The sequence below is a fragment of the Echinococcus granulosus genome, assembly GCF_000524195.1.
Source record: "Echinococcus granulosus chromosome Unknown EG_S00022, whole genome shotgun sequence".
NCBI classification, from domain to species: Eukaryota; Metazoa; Platyhelminthes; class Cestoda; order Cyclophyllidea; family Taeniidae; genus Echinococcus; species Echinococcus granulosus.
In genome coordinates, this window is record NW_020170402.1 from 822,320 (window position 1) to 842,475 (window position 20,156).

A 20,156-nucleotide genomic window follows, 5' to 3' on the forward strand; every position below is an offset into this window, starting at 1 on the left:
CAAAACTCTAGATTTAGCGATTTGCGGTCAGGTATCTTCTTTTCTTAGCTAAATAGTAACCAAAAGTTGGAATGTGTTCTAGAGACTGCGATGCTATGGTACCTCCAACATTGACACAGGATGAGGAACGTTATGTAGCTCGACGTTTCTTTCCTAATTTTAAACAATAAAACAATGTACTCGATGGGTATTTATACTCCCCCTCAAACCCTTCTCGAGTACGTAACAAGCCATGTCGGATACGGTAGAAGATTTGCTATGAGCTTACAGCAGGGCTGCTAGCCTGTAAGCATGGTCAGAGGATAAAAATTTGGCTTTTTCCAACTCGAGGGCCACGCATTACTCAGCATATAAGAACCCTGTGATTGAGCCGACGCTGTTGACCCCTGAGGAGGAAATAAACTAAGATCCTATTCAAACCCGATTGCCTGTACACTGCTGCAGTAAAAATAGTCTCCCTCAAACCAACCTGATCGTTCAGATGCATGAAAGCAGAGATGTGTAGTGGGTTTGCTGATCTCGTTACAAACCGATTCCCCTTCCTTCATCACTTTGTATTTACAAAAGCTGAATATCCTTCGGGAAGTCCGAAGGCAGCATATAAGCATTCTAAAGGCCACTCTGCCGTATATGAAGCTATGGATGGAGCTAAGCTAAATATTAGAAATGGGTGGACATCGCCCGAATAATAGACAAATTTGCCAGTGCAAGCAATGTTATTCCAAAAAAAAAAACATTTTCATGCTTAAGTAACTCTATTTCAAATTGCTGTTATGTAGGGTAAATATGCGAGAAGTAGAAGAAATGCAATGTCAGGCAAAGGAAAAAATAAATATGGTCAGCATTCCTGTTTCGGACAGAAACATTCTTTCCGAATGATCCGTTTCAATACCGTCCAAACATGGAAAAGTAAATCTGTCAGATTTTGCAATTACCTGTGGAACAAAATAAATGACCTAGAAATAACAAGCTTAATCAGTCATTTGTAATTCCACTTTGCAACAGTGTCTTTGTGTAAATTTGGAGCAAAAAATTCTGGTTAGTATGTGGATTATTCAGTACCTTATTTACAGCGAATGATTAAGCCGACTACCAATAGAACGGCCCTCTGGCCCTGACTGTGAATAGCATCTGGAATGATGTTCCTCTTCGCATTTGTTATTTTGCTGAACGTTCTAAATGTCAAATCGGTACCTGGGCTTTCGCTGACAAATTACTGTGAGGATTACTTAGTTGGAGGCTGTACTGTAGGCTATTTTCTTTTTTCGGCATTTCTGTAGTCCATCATCGAAGTGTATGCTGGTCGTCTTTCATCTCCGATCCTCTTTGGTCCTTTTCTACCTCCACAGTTAATCGCATTAATTCAACTCAACTTTTTATAGACTGGATCAATGTGTCTCTGACAATCCAACATATTCTCCTGCAAACCTTGGTGCGAAATTGTTTGGCGAAATGTTGGCGTCAACGAATATCAAGGCAAGTGTTCTTTCTAACAGTGTATTTATTGGCTCCGGAAAGAAATTAATGCAAATGTTTTCATTTTAGATACAATTCAAAAAGTCAGGTGAATGCGTAGAGTTGTGTAGGAAAACCTACGATCCAAAAGATTCCTTACCCGGAGGGACCTACACGAAATTATTACAAGGAATCAGGCAATCCTACAATCGATATTGGTAAATTATGGCAAGTCTCAGTAGCAATTTTAAGGGTTTCTGATAACATCCCAGTGATTGCTTGCAAAAGAACCCTTGGTGGCAAGGTTTGCGAAAGAAGTTTTCCTCTCGGATGTTACAAAACAGATTCGCAGATCGAACCGACACAATGCAAAGCTCAGGTAGCATTTTTTTCATTCTTACTAAATCTTTTTTTTCCTAATTGAGTGCAAGTACGTTACTAAATGTTCTCAGCATTATCTCGTTTGCATTTCCCGTTGTCTAGGTGTGAACATGGCTAGTCAGAACAAAGTAGATATGTTTTAGTGGTATTTTAAAATTGGTTGGATCTTTTTAACCTTCATTGACATTTTAGCTTTCAAGCGCTCAGGAGGCGACTCCTTATCTCTTCAATCATTTTATCTTTAATATCACTTACACCGCTGCAAGCCCCTCAAAATACAACTTGATTGCTGTTCAGGTTACTCCATTGAGGTGCGTTGTGACGTTTTCCGATACCTGTTAGCATACAAGCGTTTATTCTGCGTTTACTCAAATAGTTTCATTCACATTAATTAAAAGTAAGTTGTTCATCTAGGATGGGTTTGAATCTCATCAATTCCCCTTACGATCTTCTATTCATTATTGATTCTTATTGCGTGTGCTAAGTTGCGTCGAGTATCATTGCTGATCCATTCTCCGCTTGATGAGATTGAGCGCTGCACTATTAGTCACAGAACAAGACACATTTTTCTGGAGTGCTCTACTGAGATGAGTTGCACTCTATTTTCATTTTTCCCATGTGGGTAATAATTCCATTGCTAAACAAAAAAGACGCTTTATGTGGGACATCCTGAATCTCGGAACAAAAGATGTTGCTCTTTAGACCTTTATTAAATGTTGACAGCAGAAGTGTGTATATATCTGGGATGATTAACCCATTTGTGTGCCGTCTCCTTATGTTTCTTGCATGAAATTAAACGGAGTAGCTTCGAATCGAAATAGACATGGTTATAATGATCGCTGTAAATTTGAAATAATATCTTGCTTGTCTATTGTGCACAACAACTCTAGTGCCACTTATGGTCTCTGCTGCTCCATTCCACCTCAATTTAGTTCTTCGTTTTTTGAGACCTACCAGAAATGGTAGCCTTAGTCTCTTTTGCATGACCTTAAGTACGTGGGACAAATTTGCATGGTTCAGTGTATGCTTTTTGCACTTATACAAGAAAAGGATTTGGATAAATTAATATGGAGACATTGCTATTGAGTGAGAGTATTCTTCACATCATATTTTTTCGCCTTAAGTAGCTGTAACAAATGGCTTTTCGTCTTTAGCATTGGCCACGACGTGAAGGATCTTAAATGCCCCAATAATCGGCCACTGGCACTGCCAGAAAAAATTATCGCGCCTCTCACAATTGTCTACACCTACAGCGTCCACTTTTCAGTACGCTCCTTTGTCCCCAGTCTTTATTGAGTCACATTCCTGTGAGATAGTCGCCTAAATAGTTCATTTTTGCTGCTGTAACAGGAAGTACGGGATGCACCGTTGAGTAGTCGATGGAGCTACCTAATTTCGGAGGCACCGCACGAGAGTATTCAGTGGGTGTCCATAATCAACTCCGTACTCGTTGTGTTCTTTCTTACCATCCTCGTGGCAATTGTGCTGGTGCGCACCCTACGTCGGGACTTTTTGCGCTATGACAGGTTGGAGAGTGAGGTGAGCTTCCACTCCCCGAATTCTTGTTTCCGTACTCACTTTTTGCTTCTTTTTTCACTGAGCAAATCTTAATCGAATTTTATCTCTGCAAAATGGGAGCCTAAAATAATGCCATGTCTGCAGTTAACTTCATGTTGATGACCTGAGGAATCGGGAGGTTCGAAGAAGAATTGGTCTTTCTTCAAAATAGCCTAATTCATAGTCTTTCTCTATCCCAATCTAGGGACCAAATTTCATAGGCTTTGCACTGTTAAATGTACATTACTCAAACAAAGTCTCCATTCTGCTATCGCGCTTATACCGCCTTCATAATAATACCATTTGCTAAAATTTGTGTGTGGGCTATTCGAAGTGAGTTTTATGCATTTCATCTACTCTTTTTCCATCCCATCACTCTTTAAAGCCTAACGAGACTCAAGAGGAATTCGGCTGGAAGCTAGTTCACGGTGACGTCTTCCGGGCACCGCGCTACCCTATGCTATTTGCTGTGTTGATCGGCTCCGGCGTGCAGATGGCTCTCATGTCCGTTATCACTCTCTTCTTCGCCTGTTTCGGTATCCTCTCGCCCATCCACCGTGGCGCCTTCGCCACCTGTGCCATCGCTGTCTTTGTCTGTCTGGGTGCCTCTGCTGGTACGTTCTTTCCGGATGTAGGCTTATTTTAAGCGTGCTGATGAATCAAGAGGTCGACTTGTTTGAGCCCGAGAAGACCTGTGTAGTAAAGATATGCAGTTAACTGAATATCATTTCATTTCAAAACCTCCTCACTCTTGAGTGCCATCCGCGAAGTCCCTCGTGATCGCTCTTCCTCTCTGACCATTGCTGTCATTCACGTGAATTTTAATCATCTGCGAGATAGTATCGAAGACTGTGCAGCAATTTGCCATTACCCAGGGCGGACTTTCGGCTTAAGTGATGGTCGTAGGTGTGGGTTACTCAGCCGTTCACCTGGTCTATTCTCACCCTAATGCAACGTAAAAAGCAACCAGTCGTCTGTTAATGTGGATGGCTTAAAGCAATTTCACTGGAATTTTGTCTGCAGTTGCTTTAAGAACGCTTCTAAATAGACAACACCGGGCTTTGCTTCATTACTGACTCCATTTCGGAACTCGAAGTCGGGACATTTGTTAGATTTGGGTATTTGCTGGTCTCTCATTGTGGGTCTCCGAATTCAGCCATCAACGACCGGTAACTTTCTTCTGAATCCTTTGGGTTCAAAATCTACCCAAAAAGAACGGTAATTGTTGTTATCATTTTTGGGGTGGGCTCGCTCACTCCTGCCATCGTATCCGCTCCATCTTTAAGGCCGCAACAATTCTTGAGTCTAATAGATGACTTTATTATAAGATAATATGTAGACAAAATCGCTACTGACTGAAAAGATCAACGTTGTTAAAACGCACCATTTCCTTACACTGCAGGCTACACCTCAGCTCGACTCTACAAGTTCTTCGGTGGGCTACGCTGGAAGACCAACATCCTAATGACGGGCCTCTTCTGTCCTGGCCTTGTGATGAGTGTCTTTCTGGTGATCAACTTAGTTCTTATCTCTCTTAACAGCTCTGCTGCCGTCTCATTTACCGCCATCCTCTCCATCCTTGCCATGTGGCTCCTGGTCTCCCTGCCTCTCTGTTTCTTTGGTGCCTTCTTTGGATTTAGGCAACAGGTGGGTCTCCTAAGTCTCTTTTTATCTGTTTGTTTGATTAAATTGTACTCCTTTTAGTTCTGAGGGGATTTATACCGATACCGATGTTGATTAAAGAGAAGTAATGGGATGTAGACTTTTATGAATGTTTTTGCAACCGTACCGAATGATACCGGGTTAGGAGGACGTGAGGCATTACCATACGATGTGATAGGAGCATACCTCTATTCTGAGTCAATGATACAACGTAGCTGTGATCAATTGGCTCCAGAAAACAGCTCTAGGGCGTAGGCATATGTGGATAGAGGCATTCTAAATGGTGGTGATGAATGGGGACTGGATGTGTGAATAGCATCAGTAGCTTGGGGGCCTTTTTATCTGTGAATTGCCACCATATTGGTATGAAGCGGTTGGAGACTAAAGGTATGAATATCTGTATTGCCGCTTCCCTACAAATGGGTGGAGTACCAACAAGTCTCAGTGCTGTGTTGTTGACGAAACATTGTAGCAGTGGAACTGCTTTTGAAGGCAAGCACTGCTAAACGACACCCCGGAAGATTTCTTTAAGGTGTTAGAGACTAAAGGAATCTTGATTGGGATAGTTTTTCGGTTTATTTGCGTTTAATATCGTCACAACGTATTTTTATGACCACTAACAGTTACGAAACCTCGTAGAGTCACTCGCTTTCGGTGATTTGTTTGATGTATTTTGCCATTTGTAAACTAACATTTTGGAAGCAGTAAGCCATTGCCATTTGGTGCTCACATCCGGACCATCAATAGGTAAGCCTTGTCATTCAGTTGATTGTCACATTACATTATGTATAGCTAGGCTGAGTGCATTGCGTCATCACTCAAGCCTCAGATGGCGAGTGTAAAGTGGCCACAGTGTCAGAGGAGAAAAGTTGTCTTCTCGAAATCTGATTGGTTCCTTTCAGGTCATCCGAGTGCCCACTCGGACTAACCAGATCCCAAGGCAGGTGCCTCCACAGGCTTGTTACACCCGCATTCTGCCGGCAATGCTGCTGACTGGTTTGCTGCCTTTCGGTTGTATCTTCGTGCAACTCTTCTTTATTTTCAACAGCATCTGGGGTCAGCAGCTCTTCTTCATGTTCGGCTTTCTGTTCCTCGTATTTGTGTTCTTCCTTGCCTGCATCGTTGAGATCACCATTCTCACTTGCTACTTCCAGCTCTGTGCTGAGGTTAGTCGTTATGTTGAGGTCTATCTGTTAGTGCCGTTATGAGGGTACTGCAGCACTCGAGTTATCTCTGAAAACCTTGAGGCATACGAGACTTGAGGTAGCTTTCCCATAACTCTACGATAAGACTGGGGGGCTAACGTTATCGTGGATGTTAATAAAAACTAATCACAGGCTCCTTGTACAAAAAAGTGTTTGATAACAAAAATGGTTCAATGCGATTCGAGATGCTCAAACGAAAACGAGACTTATGAATTCACAAAACACATGAGGCAAAAAAGTTTAAGAGGCGGAAGCACCAATAATTTTTTTAGCCTTCTCTGATACTAAACTTATGCACTGATAACAACCTTAACTAATGCCCAGGAAGCGCCTTCTTCATGGAAGGATTTGCCAGCGCGGCTGGACCATCCTAGGAAAGCTTGCTGTTCTGGCTAAGAGCGGGAAGCTAGTGGGTACTAACTTACAAATCGTTAGACCTCACGAGCAGTTATGCTTGTCAATTCTACTGAAAAATTTGTTGTATGCACTCTTAAGACAGGTTATGTGTTTAGATTGTAGTGCCTCTTTTGGATTTTGTCCTGATTTCTTTCTCCCACGGCTTTCACTTTAATGCTCTGGCAAAACCTATTTGGGCTACCCTCACATTATCATGCTCATCGCCCGCTTTTTAAGAACGGTTATAAGCAGTTTTATTTATGAAACTGATTGTGAAGGTATTTAGATGGCTGCCTAAAGCTGATCTTTCAGTAGCTTCTCTGCTGTAAGCCCCAGCAGAATTATCCACCTGAACCTGGCTTCCTTGACACTACTTTAACTAGTAGATCTTTCTAGCCGCAAAATTTTCTTGAAACATTTGTATAAGCGGGGTATCTTTTGTGGGGGATAGTATATGTCTAGCACATGCTCAAGCGGTTACGAGAGCTCTGTCCGGGCTACTCCTGCGAGTAAAATTAGCTCTCCTCTTAGCATTGGACTTTCTGAAACAAATAAGCAAAGTTAGGTGACTGAATAGCTGTCTCGGACTCCTTTTTCCAATAGATGAACCTCCACGGGGAAACTGTCTTCTCATTTTGCCGTTAACAAAATGGGTTTTGGCTGACGAAGGATGTGGAAACTTAATCATGCTGATTGAGTTTGACAGTGATTTTCGTTCTAATCCCGAAAGTGAGCTATTCGATTTGGTATGAAAGTAGCTAAATTGTCTCGGTTGCATTCTAGTGCGGCTTAAAAGTCTCCTAGTCAAAGGTAAATTGATGCAAGGGTACTTTGCTCTGCTCCGCGCTGATTGCACAGAACAGAGTGCGAACAACTGCAAATCTCCAGTATGTCGATTGCCAAAAAGATTTTCTTATGAATTCTTACTGGTAAAATCCATTCGCTGCACAGACACTCGGCTTTGTACGAACGCTCTGGTATGGCTGAAATTGTAGTTTTCACGATTTAGGAGGGAATCTGTTGGAGTGAAATGCTCCCAGCTGATATAGAGTTTTGCGGAAACGTGTTTTTCTCTTCTAAGAGGTAGGCCTGCGCAGTATAAATTCCTGGGCGTCTTTATGTTCGTCCTGCATCACTAAGATCATCATTCTCACGCCAAGTAGAACTGAATTCCTCACCTGAGCTATCGTTGCAGCTTTAGCGTTCCTAAGTGATGTTTGGCACGATCCGTTTGGTTCCTTTCATAGTGGAACGCAAATTTGGAATTCGTAAACTTATATGGGGGCAACACGTGAAAATATTACCAAGCACGGCTCAAAACGTGTTCAAAGTGGGAATGGGTGCATAGTGTGATTCTGTACCTTGCCTGTTGTTCTGCAACCAAAGAAGCGAAGCCTTTTTTCGGGTCCTGAAATTGGTTCTCTGTTCTGGGGTGGTTACTTGATCCCCCGTTGAATAGAAGGCGTTCAGTTGTACACTATATTTCACTGTTGTGCTATTTATTCCAAGGTTAAACGAAACACATTGTTTTTCTCTTTATCTTGATCCACCTTCCATCCGTGCCATATCAGCTACTCTAGTATAGCACCATATGGCTGAAGTACATAGCTGTCGATAACCTGAGTCTTCAAAACGGGGTGGTAGGTACTTACGTATGCGCATGGTTATCAACTTTTTTCCCACTTTGAAAAGAATTACCGTTGGTGGTGGCGCTCCTTCTTGTCGGGTGGATCAACAGCAATCTATGTGTTAGGCTATGCGGTGCATTACTATCTGTTCAAGACGCAGTACAAGGGCTTTATCTCCGGTTTTCTATACCTCACCTGCACCACTCTCGTCTCTGGGCTCTTCTTCATCATGCTTGGTGAGTTAAATTCTCATTTACCTTCCCCCCCCCCCTTGAATTTGTTTTCTGATTTATGTTTCCACATTCATTTTTTTGCTTCCTTTCATCGTATTGAATCTGTCAATTCTTGGACATTATTTTATCCTATTCTCTGGAAGTTGATTTAGAAATAGGTGTGCTGATTCTTGTTTGACAATCTCTACCCTTTTTCTCTGGCTTGATGCTCATCATGCCCCTCGAATTAAAACCGTTTTCCTTCTTTTCTACCCTAGTCACCTATTTCATTCTTCCGTCAAATAATCCTGAAGGCCTCAAACGGAGTTGTGATCTTTGAAGCTATTCGTGAACCTTCTTGTGGGAGTTGGACAGACTAGTTATAAGTCTCAACGACTTTCTTTATTCCGTTAGCACTTGAGGATGGTGGCAGCTGTGTTGCTAAATCTAAAAAGGCTGTAGCATATGCTTATCACTAATTAATACTCTAACTTTTCCATCGTTTCGATGGAACCTAGGTACTACCTTGAGCTCTTTGTTGTGTGGCCATCTTTGCTTTGAAATCATAAGTAATTGAAGGCAGTCAAGCAGTTCAGCATAACGGATATGTGATTAAGCGGCTGTAATGTGCTACTTTCAGTGTCAAATTCTTCCACATTCCTACTTTTCTCTGCAGTACAAGTTGAATGGTGACATCACCTGTGCGATTTCGATACGTAATCGTCAGGCAGGAGGTTTTGACTGAGCTTTTTGCTTGCTGGGAGGATCTAAAACGGCTGTGGAGTCAAAGGTATCCATATTGATGCTTGCTGCTCTCGAATCTAGTCTAGCATTCATACTCAATCAGTTTCCTCTTCATCAATACATGGATTCTTCCGTTGTTCTGGAGGTAGACTTAGAACTACTTTCTTTTGGGTAATGCCTATTCAAATTTCTTTTCCCTTACAGCTCCATAACTTGATAGCATAGATTGAGTAACAAAGTACATGCACTTAAACTGGCTCTCGACACTGTTTCAGTGGTAGCGAAGACGAAACCTGGGGTTGGTTAGTGATTAAGTGACTACGAAAGGCATTCCTCTATCTCCATTGTTCTAAAGGTAGCCTTCAAAGTACAGGCGCATTCGAAAATCAAGGATCTTTTTTCCACTTTACAAATCCACTAAATGACTTCATTGCTTTAACACTCGAGAATGGTGGGCAGACATCTGCGGTCTTCAAATCGAGGTGTTATGGTATACAGAGGCGCTTTTTGATGGGTGATTTTTGGCACCTTTCTTGGCTTTTAATCAGCTTTGGAGCTATGTTGAGGATACTGTTCAACCAATTGGTGTATTATGCGAAGTCTTTAGTAAAGCCAGCATACGTGTTAAAATTACCGCTGAAACTCAGTGATGATGGGTAGGAGGTGTTTTTACGCTTGGCTGTGCGTGAGTGGAGTAGCAGGCTTTGCTGTTTTAATTTGTTAATATGTGATCCCTGTGCCGTCTCCACTGTCTTGTCTCTCTGGCACCGCTTAATTACGAGCGGAAAGAGTCTTTGTATGTGGAAGAGTGAATTTTGCGGCGTTTTTATGCGTACCCGCATTTGGTACATCTCCAGCCGAGGCGCCTAATCACAATTTTAGGATGTGATAATTTAAGGAGTCGCCTCACCTGTCCCTATTCTACCTTATGTGAGACATTACGTTTTGTGGTTACTACCTCTTGTATCCTGTTCTTTGAAGAGGAAGGCCAGTAATTCGTGCTGACATGGCTGGGTTGCTTGGATCGGACCAAGGAGCTCTACTAGGTGACACTTAGGTTTCAAACATTCTGGTACTATTGTCTAATCAATGGTGAAGCTCTAATCTGCCAATGGTAGTGACTTTTGACTTCTCTGACCATGATTTGCTTTGCAGACCCTTTTAAAAGTACCACTAACGGTACCGATTTGGTGGGTTTTGATGTCCAAACTCTCACCGAGCACTATCTACTCCCCTCCTTGTATTAAGAGGAGTTGTTTTATAGCGCTATCACCGCCAGGCTTGTAGAACTCATAAGCTTGCGTCTTTCCAAACAACCCTATTGTCATTTTCAATTTGGTGGTAGTAAATTTTACCGATCAAATCCATTTCATTGTGGAACTATCAACTCACCAGGCTCATGCTATCAGTGCGTCCTTGCTAGTACCTCAGCAATCACACGAGCAAGGCCACGTTTCAGTTGAAATCTAATAGTACCTTGGTGTGTGTGAGGTTGTGTGCTTTTCCTAGTTACGTAGGCAACTGCGCTCACAGCACTTGTTTTTTTTTAATCCACCTTTCAGGCAGCGTGGGCTTCCTCTCATGTTTCATCTTCACTCGTAAAATCTACCGCGTAGTCAAGGTTGACTAGGCTGGCTTGGTACCACACCCGTGGTGGCAGTCGTTGCGGCGTTCAGTCTGTTGCTGTTGCACTGCTTTATTTCTAATCATTAGACCCCGTATTATCGTTAATACTTTTATTATTACTATTATTACCGGTAATACGTTTGAAGATGCGTCCCTTACTGAAAGGCAGAATCGTGCCTTGCTACTTTTGCCAACTGCGCTTCGAGGCGACGGTATTGTGTACAGTCCGTGAGCCGAATTTCTTTCGTTTGGACCATAGTTGCGGGGTCGCTTATTTACTACTGGTGGGAATATGGCTTGTTAATTTTGTACGGGAAGCAGGTGGATTTCCGTGGGCAAAGGATGTCCTGATATGCATGTGAAGTCTGTATTTTGTTTTGTATTCGTTCTTGAGTGTATTGATTAGCAATGAAATGTTTAACATTCTAATTACACTCCGTTAAGTCAGTTTGAGGAAGCTCGATCTGATTTCAGTATCGGTTCTTTGTGAAGTCGTCTTAATGGGGATATTCCAGAGTGGGGGTGTGGGGGAGGAGCCTAACAGTAAACTCTCCATTAGACGTGGTGACTGTCGTTATGCGTACAGATTTACCGGACGTTTTGATGCCGGTAGATATTTTTCGGTACTGTTCTTCATTGCTGCGGTGGGTCGGTATTTTATCTACCTGTATTTAACTATTCGGGTCATGCTGATGGATTCCCGGCTCTTCTGCGCGTCGTCAATGCCCGTTCTGCCATGCTACTTTGATTTATTACGCCTTGGGGCGCTGCCGTGGTGGCGGAGGCAAGCAACTTCGATCCAAGAAAGCAACCAACCTGAGTCCTATGGTTGAATCCTGAACCATAATTTCACGGAGGAGGGACTCTCGTTGCGGACACGCGTCTGCTTTCGGTAGCTACCCCAATCCAGTATTCCCCAAGAATGCTATTTACAAGTAAGCGACACCAGAATTGAAGCAATTACGAGTGTCCATTATGGAGCTGTCCATGATAGCTGCATCAAGGCATTAGTTACGTGAACAGCACCTCCACGCCTCTACTAAATGAATGGAAGCCAAGCAGATAGATGGGTCGATAGATGGACAGACATCACTGAAATAAGAGCAGTGGCAAGGAGGAACAAGTCTAGGGTGTTAGCTCCATGGAATTATTTCGAAGCTCGCGATTGGCATGCGAGAAGCCCATGTTGTGAAGCCTCATTTAGCCTTGAAAGAAATGTGGTCAATGCATTTCTCATTCTCAAACGCAGTTCCCATGTAGGACAAAGTTGTGGCCACAATGGGACTGCCGGGATGTATTGGTGAATTTGGGATCAAATACCTTCTCATGCGAAAGAAAATCAAGTGGTTGACGTTGTTGGTTCGTAAGGTTGTGTATAAAGTACTAGATACGATGTGATGAGCGAAGTGGGAAACTAACCAGAAGGGGATTCGCAGTGATTTAACGTGTTGTTCAGAGGTGTTTTGAACTTCTAAGGTACTTCAGTCTCTTCAAGTTGTATTTCAGTTCTGCGACACAAATTCCAGACCGTACTAGTTGCCTGTCAGATCTTCTATGCGTTAGTGATGTGTTCTCCCACGGTATTCTAGCTTGCTGCGAATTCGGAGAAGACTCGGAACGCTATACCATAAATGCAACTCCCGAGCCAGAAGTAATTGCGATTATGCCTTAAACAAGTGCAATTGTGGCGTAACGTGGATACATGAGCATGTTAACAACGGAGTAGTATAAAGTAGCTCACTGGATCCAAAGTATTATGCATTAGTATTTTTAAAGAAAAAAAGAAAAATAGCATATCATTTGTCCAGGTGTGTACTTGGGCGTTATGTGTGTAAGAGCCAGGTCAAAAAATTTGCTCTATAAGTAAAATAAATCTAATTGTATTTAAAACTCGTCAGTGTAGATCTTTGTCACAAAGTGCCGCGACAGTTTCTTGGGATTCTCCCTTTTATCTATAGTCCAGGGCGACTTTTTAAAATTGTGGGGCTGCGAGCACCTAGGAGGCCACGCTGTCACAGTAGTTTGTGGTTTTTAATCCTATTTCCAAGTGTTTAACGGGATATATGCGGCGTTTTTTCTTCCCTGAATGGTGTTCTGTGGACCCCTTGATGTTTGGATATTTCTTCCTATGTTTGCATAACCAAGAGTTGTTGCAGATTTAACGAGCCATGATTGCCACTTTCTGCTGAGTTGATGTTTTGTTGACACTTTCGAAAGCATGCTAGTGATTTGAGAAAGAGTGTGTTGATTTTGGTATGTCCTGTCTCGGACAGTGCTCTCTTCGTATTATGATACAATTTGGTCTTGATATTTTCTACATATATCAAGGTGAGTGGACTCGCCTGTCATAGAAGCCTTCTTAATGCAAAAAAGTATTCTATTCTTGGAATATCACTAAGTATTTTAATTACAAGCGCCACTTCACGATTTTTGTTTTGTCAAGCTCGTCAACTACCTCCAATTACAATAAGTGAGAAGCACAGGTGTGTGCTACTGAGTCATCTTCTTAGGACCTGTTGCCCTTTCTTCTCAGGTGCACCACCTTGTTACTTCTACCTAAAAAATGGTTAATATATGTGCAAGTTTATGATGACTGTCACTCCTCAATTCATGCTTCCCTGTTTTATTCGTGTGTCTTAGTATTGCACACAGAGTACCTGATGAGGTCAGTCTTCTTTAAGGTTTCATTGGGGTTTTCATGTTGCCATACCATCCACTATTCACGCATGTCGTATCATTTCTTTTCTTGGTCCTCTAATAGCATTTTTAATGAAATCTGGCTCAAGCGTGACGCTGAAATGTATCCAACCCTTTTGCACCTTGTTCATTTGTGTTTCTAGCATTGTAGAATTTCGTGTTATCTCAATGTATTTCTGATTTCAAAAGTCCAGATCTATTTTGGTTAAGTCATCCTTCAACATACCGAAATCATTTCTATTTGCTCTTCCCACTCCCCCCATCACGCGGCTCATTTATCCCACTCCATCCTTATTAACGCTACTTAATTCCACTTCAGTAGACAATGTGGATATTCTCGGGTAAGACCTCGGAGAGCATTACCTCGGCCTCCACCCTTGGCTCCGTTCTGGGCTCTTACGGGTCTGACGATTCCCTCGCCTCCTACACCCTCCTCCCACCCTCAGCTGAGGAGCTTCTCCCTGGTCCCTTCGATCTTCACTGGCTGCGTCAGTCCGCCATCTCTCAGCGCAAATCCAGCGATCGTGTCACCATCTTCTCTTGCCTCCGCCTCCCCTCTTCCGACTCCGCTGCCGCTACCGCCGTCCTCTCCCAGGCCGTGAAGAGGATGAAAACCCTACGTCATCCCAACATCCTCAACTGGCTAGCGGGAACCGAGCAACTCAAAGCCCCATTTCACATCATCACGGAGGAGGTTCGTCCTCTGTTAGAGTACATCCGCGAACAGGCCGACAGTAGCAGCAATTTTGCTTTCCTTGCCTCCTGGGGCATTTATCAGGTGACTCGGGCCCTGGGCTTTCTTAATGATGACTGTCACCTCTCGCATAACGCGGTCTGTGCCGCTGCTGTCTACGTAAATCGCTCTAGTGAGTGGAAGTTGGGAAGGTTGGATTACGTCACTCCATTAAATGAAGCTGGTGAACAGAAGTTGAACATCTATCGACCAGGTAGGTAGGATCTGATAGTATATAGAATGACGGGTTAGTCCTAAGAAGAGGTGAGCTTTTCTTTCTTTCACAGCCGCCTATTGTCCACCTAGTGGCCACTGCATTGACGCCTGGGGATTAGCTTGCCTTATCTGGGAAATTTTCAACCCCGAGCCGTTGATAGAGGCCAGTCAGTTGGGCGCGAAGGCGAGTCTGGAGCGTCTACCGCGGCCTCTGGTGGCACCCTATCGGCGCCTTTTGGCAACGCGAACTCCTTTGGTTGCCTCGCGTGCTCGCTCGCCATTTAATGCCTTTCTGAAGGTGGGATTCTTCCATAATGACTACATCGATACACTCCTCTTTCTAGAGGAAATTCAGTTGAAAGACAAGGAGGAGAAGGCGCAGTTTTTGGGGAAACTGGGAGAGCGAGCTGTGGGACTGTTTCCAGATGATATCTGTCGCTACAAGGTAAGCAAAATTCCCCATTTCTTTCCTATCTTCTTTTTTAATGATTGAGGAGAAGGGAGAGTGTATTAGTTACGTGGATTTGTTATTTGATCCCAAGTCATCTGTTAAGGCTGGAATGACGGTTATTGCCGACTAAACTTGAAAAAGAGGCATGGAACAGCCAATGATTAACGGGTGCTGGCCGATCTACCACTTGAAACGCCTGCTCGTGTGCACTTTCAACCATATGGGGCACAGTATACAGTTTGTATGTTGTTTACGCGGTGCTCAATTAATGACTTTACCATTTCTATCAGCTCCCGGACCTCAATTTGACATACCTCTTGATTGTATCGACTGTATTACGACTTGAATCCGTGGAAGGTGTGGGCGCAGCCAGGCTACCCAGTCTTCTCTTAATCGTATAATCGCAACTTTTACCATGAGAGACGTAAAAAGGAAGTTTTACCTGTTTCAGATCCTGCCCCATCTGGTTAATAGCCTCCAATTTGGTTCCACAGGCGTGGAGGCGCTAGTCCCAGTGCTCGAGTTAGCCCACCTCCTGCCGTCTGAGGACTTCGAGGTAGTGGTGGTGCCAGGTTTGGTGCGTCTCTTTGCTGCACCCGATCGCTCTACTCGTGTTCGCCTGCTCGACCAGTTGCCGCGTTTCGTAGACAAGCTGCCGCAGGCTCTAGTGGAAACGCAGATCTTCGGACCCGTCTCCGCGGGTTTCACTGACGCCAACCCGCTTGTGCGGGAGGCCACCATACGCGCCATGGTGCATCTGGCGCCCTCCTTGCCACCGAAAATACTTAATGATGCTCTGGTGAAGCATTTGACTCAGCTGGAAGTAAGTGAAATGGGCTGAGAGAAGGCCTTTCTGACAACCTACTTTTGTTGCGTAGTGGTGTCGTTAGCTTGCAGTAGGAGTGGTTCGGAGAAGCGAAGGATATCCAATTGCTAAAGTTGGTTTCTGTTAAAGGAATTGCTTTCTTCCACTCTATTAATTCTGATTTTCTTAAAAACGCCTCCACGCACCGAGAAATTAGGTTGGTGTTGCAACTGTATGCTGCTTTTAAAGATTGATTCGGCTGTAAATTACCAATACAATCTATTGAATTAAATGCAAAGGATCTGTGAAATGTCCCTTCTATTTACAGTTCAAAGATGAGCAGGGCGGCATCCGCACCAACGCAACAATATGCCTTGCCAAATTGGCAAGTCGTCTGGACCCTAGGGTGCGTCGTGGTCCCCTACTGAACGCCTTCCTCCGCGCCACCCGTGACCCCTTTCCACCCAGCCGTCAGGCCGCTGTTACAGGTCTAGCCGCTTGTCAAGTAATTGACAGTGACAGTGTTACTGGGCTTACTCATCCCGGTTTTCCTTATGATGGTCATCCTACCTCCACCTTCAGGCATTCTTCTCGGCTCAGGAGTTGGCTGGAAAGGTAATCCCCTGTCTCTCGTTCGTGGCTGTAGATACGGACAAGGACATTCGGGATACGGCACTCAAGGCGCTGCATGGAATGGTCGAACGCTTGGAGAAGGTTTGTCCACCTTGAGTAAACTGTTATGCTTGATGCTCAAATGCAATGCTCACTTAGAAAGGTAACACATAAGTCGCGGAACACAAATATTCGCCCCCCTCTTAATGATTCTTCCCCACCCCTCAGGCTTTTCTCTGCTGGCGTTGAGAAGCTACACCGTGGATAGTAGAACTCCGTATAACAAGGTCCAATAGGACCTCAACCCTGCATAGTAGTTACACATTTCAATCACCAATACTTCTTCATCACCGACGTTACCACCCTGAGCTCATAACCTGAATGTTGAGATTCCTTAAATTGATCCCTATATATTTATTCTTTTGGTGAAAATGCAGAATACTTCTTATCTGTGTCGCTCACTCATTTTGGGATCGTGATTTTCACGTCAGCGTCTTCTAAACAGCTACTTGCTGTTGAAATCGTTGGTGAATTGTCCATGACTTGAATTTGGTAATTATAAATACCAAGTTAGGCATTTCAATTACCACCTGTCCTGCTTGCAGTTTGGATTTATGCCAAACTCGTTGCAATCATAGGATTATCCAGAATCTAGGACTATTACCTCTCTATAAGACCTCGTAGCTTTACTTGATACTCATACCTGGAAGGGAAGGCCCGAAGACTTCTCTTCACAGGTGACATGAGCCAAGATTTGTTCGAAGGCTTAGAGGTGTTCTAAAGCCAGCATTTTACAGCGATGTCAACCTCGATTTCTACAGCAATATCAAATACTCCTTCCCTTGCTACTGTTGTCTTCTTATTGGTTTTCTTGGTTCGTATATAGACGTTAAATAGCCAAGTAGTGCTAAAAGGTCGCTGCTTTTGTATCAACTCTGTGAGTAGTTCCTGTACAGACGACTTTCATTCATTCAAGTCTTCTTACCCCATCCCTGGCGATTATCCCAAATTCCACGTAATCGTGTATGTGATTACAACGGTTCCAATGCAGTGAATCGTTTGTCACAGGCCAGCGAAGATCCCTCTATGGGTGATGCGGACACCTCGGTGCTTGGCGGTCACGCCCCCTCATCGAGAGCCACGGCGGTCGCAGCAGCAGGCGGAAAACTCACTGCCGCCGGCGCTACTATTGGCAATTGGGCACTTACTGCACTCTCCTCAATCTCCTCCCGTCTCATATCCTCCTCCTCCACCTCTTCCACTGTGGCTGCGCAACATGCAACCCAAGCTGCTTCAGGTAGACGTTGCTTGTTTTGCGATATCCGCTTTGGTCTTTTAATTTAAGGCACTCGCTTGATGGCCTCTCGATAATCAAATACTTATCATTGAACGGAGACATCTGTCTCCTTAAAAAACCTGGATTTGTTTTTACTCGTGGCAAGACGAATCACGAAATCACTTTTTCTCTGCATTGAAGGCGCCTTAACGCCCAGTTTAGTGTTGGACAACGGTTACCAGACGGCAGTCAGTGAACAACAGAGATCAGGTTCTATGGCCTCATCAACAGCAACAGCGGATGCAGCAGTCACTAAAAAACCAAACTTCTCATTTAATATGACGGAGTGGAAGGAAGAAAGAGAGGAGGGTGACACCAAAGGAAAGAAGGGACCAGCAGGATCCGGCTGGGAAGATCTTGATGATAAGGATGATGGTGAAGGTAAGTTGTTTCTTCTCATGCCTAGGTCTGATTGTTGTATTTTCAACGCTGAAATAGTGCTAGCCCCCGAGTGTCCACCAGCCCTGTCGCTAAAGTTTGATTTGGTAGATTTTTCCCAGTCACATCAAATATTATTTCAAGATTTGAAAAGGAGCTATCAAAGTTAATTATACTGACGGTGCTGAGGAAGAAATCCTCTGCAGATTTGTGCATTGAATCCCTCTTCTCATGTCAACAAAACATGGCATGATGCTTCACGGCTAACCCTTTTGCTCTTTTGTGCAACCTTGTAGACGATGCAGGAGGTTGGGAAGGTAACAAAGACGGTAAACTTGATCTTTCGTCTCTCCCTGTCACTCCAAAGGCAGTGTCACCCGCGGCTGTACTGAAGCAAAAGCGACCCGATGACCTACTTATTGACTGGGACGAGTCGATGCGTCTGCAACAGCATCATCAGTCATCCCCACGGATCAATAAAGCGTCTTCGCTCGGTCCACAGCCGAGAGTGTCACCACAGTCAATTAAGTCGTCGGTGAAGCAGGACTGGCAATGGGGCGAGGAGGAGGCGACTGATTGGAACACCAGCGCCACCGCCTCTGCTGCGCCCGCACTGCGACCACAGCCTGTAAAGGCATCGTTGCTCAATCCGCCACCAACAGTGTCAGCAGCGTCACTGCGCACATCAAAGACGTCGGTGGGAGGCATCACGACGATCGGAGCTTGGGAGCAAGCGAAGTGCGTAGCATCTGAGGATGATTTCTTTAATGAGTTGCTCGGCTCAAAAAGCACATCCACCTTCGGCAGTTCGAGAGCTTCCATCGCCTCTGGTCATCACTCACCTGCTCTGCGACACTTCAAAACACCAGTGGCTGCGCGAAAGCCAGTAGAAGTGGAAAAGAAGGACGATGATGATGGTTGGGGCGCTTGGTGATGTGTTTGGAGATGGATAGCCGTGTTATTGTCTGGATTATTTCCCTTCTATCGAACTCTTCTCTTCCATCTCTCAATTTTCTCATCCATTGAATTTTCAGGCATCGGTTTTTTGTGAATAAATGTATTGCTCACGGTTTGTGTGGGAAGAATAAAGCAATTAGCAGTAGTTGTGGGGTATTTTATTGTTTATTTTGAAGGCCTTGGTGGTAATAATTTGAAATGAATGTTAGATGGACCTGCTGAGATAACATTGTTTTGGGCTGAAATGAGGAGACCCAGGGGATTGTGGATCCTTGCGGAATGTGATGGTTCGCCGCCAATTATTACTGTGGGAGGTTTTGATTCTTACACGGCGCGAAAACACGCGCAGTTACCAGCGAGGAGTGCAATTAGTGTAACGATCGACAGGTGGGTCATTCATGCTTGCTGGGGTGGAAGGGCGTTCAGCGTCTTTGCTGCCAGCGTCAACATTTCGTGAGGCGCTGAACCTCTTATTGAAATCTTCCCGCCCACAGTAAGTGGTCCTGAAATACGTTAGCCGCTTAACTCCCAGTTTCGGAAAAGGGTCACTTTGGGTCCCACCCTTGTAACCTTGCTGGGTGGGCTGGCCTCCGAGTGTAGAACACATAAGTTCTGCCCGAGAATTAGGCCTTCTTTCGTCTTCATGGTTGTCTCAGAGAGCTACATTAGTGGCAGGGGAAAGCGAACCCGATCTTAAAGGAATTTATCCCGATTTATACTGCTGGGTGTTAAGCATCAACGTGGCGAAGGAAATGCATATGCTACGGACAGTAGAATCTGGAAGGCTTCCAACAGAAGGTTCAAAAGTGGCGTCCATCTTCGGCAACCATTCCAGTTCCGTGTTCCGTAGGGAAGCTATTAACATCCAAAGTAATACTAACCGTGAACCATCTCGAAAAGCTTCTTTACGGAGCTGCCTACTGTGCCTGCATAAGGATATTAACTATGTGAAAATCCGATGCCTCCTCCACATCTCTCTTAGCTGGATAGAACGCAAATGGCTACGGCTGGGCAATCTGAAGTAAAGACATGGCAAGGTGTAGAAGTAAAAAGTTACTTCCACATGACTATGTCAAATCCCGTTCTTTTCACATGACTGCTTTTG

General features: G+C 44.1%; 2 protein-coding genes across 2 annotated transcripts; both read left to right on the forward strand. All coding sequences in view use genetic code 11, as the record gives it.

The window, feature by feature from the left end:
- Nucleotides 1–1,136: 1,136 nt before the first annotated feature.
- EGR_03937 (Transmembrane 9 superfamily member 2) lies at nucleotides 1,137–10,870 on the forward strand (the record flags this gene model as incomplete). The annotated part of the gene is made up of 13 exons (XM_024493186.1): nucleotides 1,137–1,247; nucleotides 1,281–1,348; nucleotides 1,383–1,482; nucleotides 1,546–1,673; nucleotides 1,708–1,834; nucleotides 2,029–2,147; nucleotides 2,991–3,102; nucleotides 3,187–3,375; nucleotides 3,779–4,007; nucleotides 4,796–5,040; nucleotides 5,958–6,221; nucleotides 8,349–8,520; nucleotides 10,803–10,870. The coding sequence occupies 13 exons, from the start codon at nucleotides 1,137–1,139 to the stop codon at nucleotides 10,868–10,870; spliced, it is 1,932 nt and encodes a 643-aa protein (XP_024352458.1).
- A 3,018-nt stretch (nucleotides 10,871–13,888) lies between these two features.
- EGR_03938 (kinase-like protein) lies at nucleotides 13,889–19,028 on the forward strand (the record flags this gene model as incomplete). The annotated part of the gene is made up of 8 exons (XM_024493187.1): nucleotides 13,889–14,510; nucleotides 14,584–14,957; nucleotides 15,415–15,786; nucleotides 16,097–16,273; nucleotides 16,351–16,482; nucleotides 17,449–17,677; nucleotides 17,858–18,097; nucleotides 18,391–19,028. 8 exons carry the CDS (start codon nucleotides 13,889–13,891, stop codon nucleotides 19,026–19,028), a joined length of 2,784 nt encoding a protein of 927 aa, XP_024352459.1.
- Nucleotides 19,029–20,156: the final 1,128 nt, after the last annotated feature.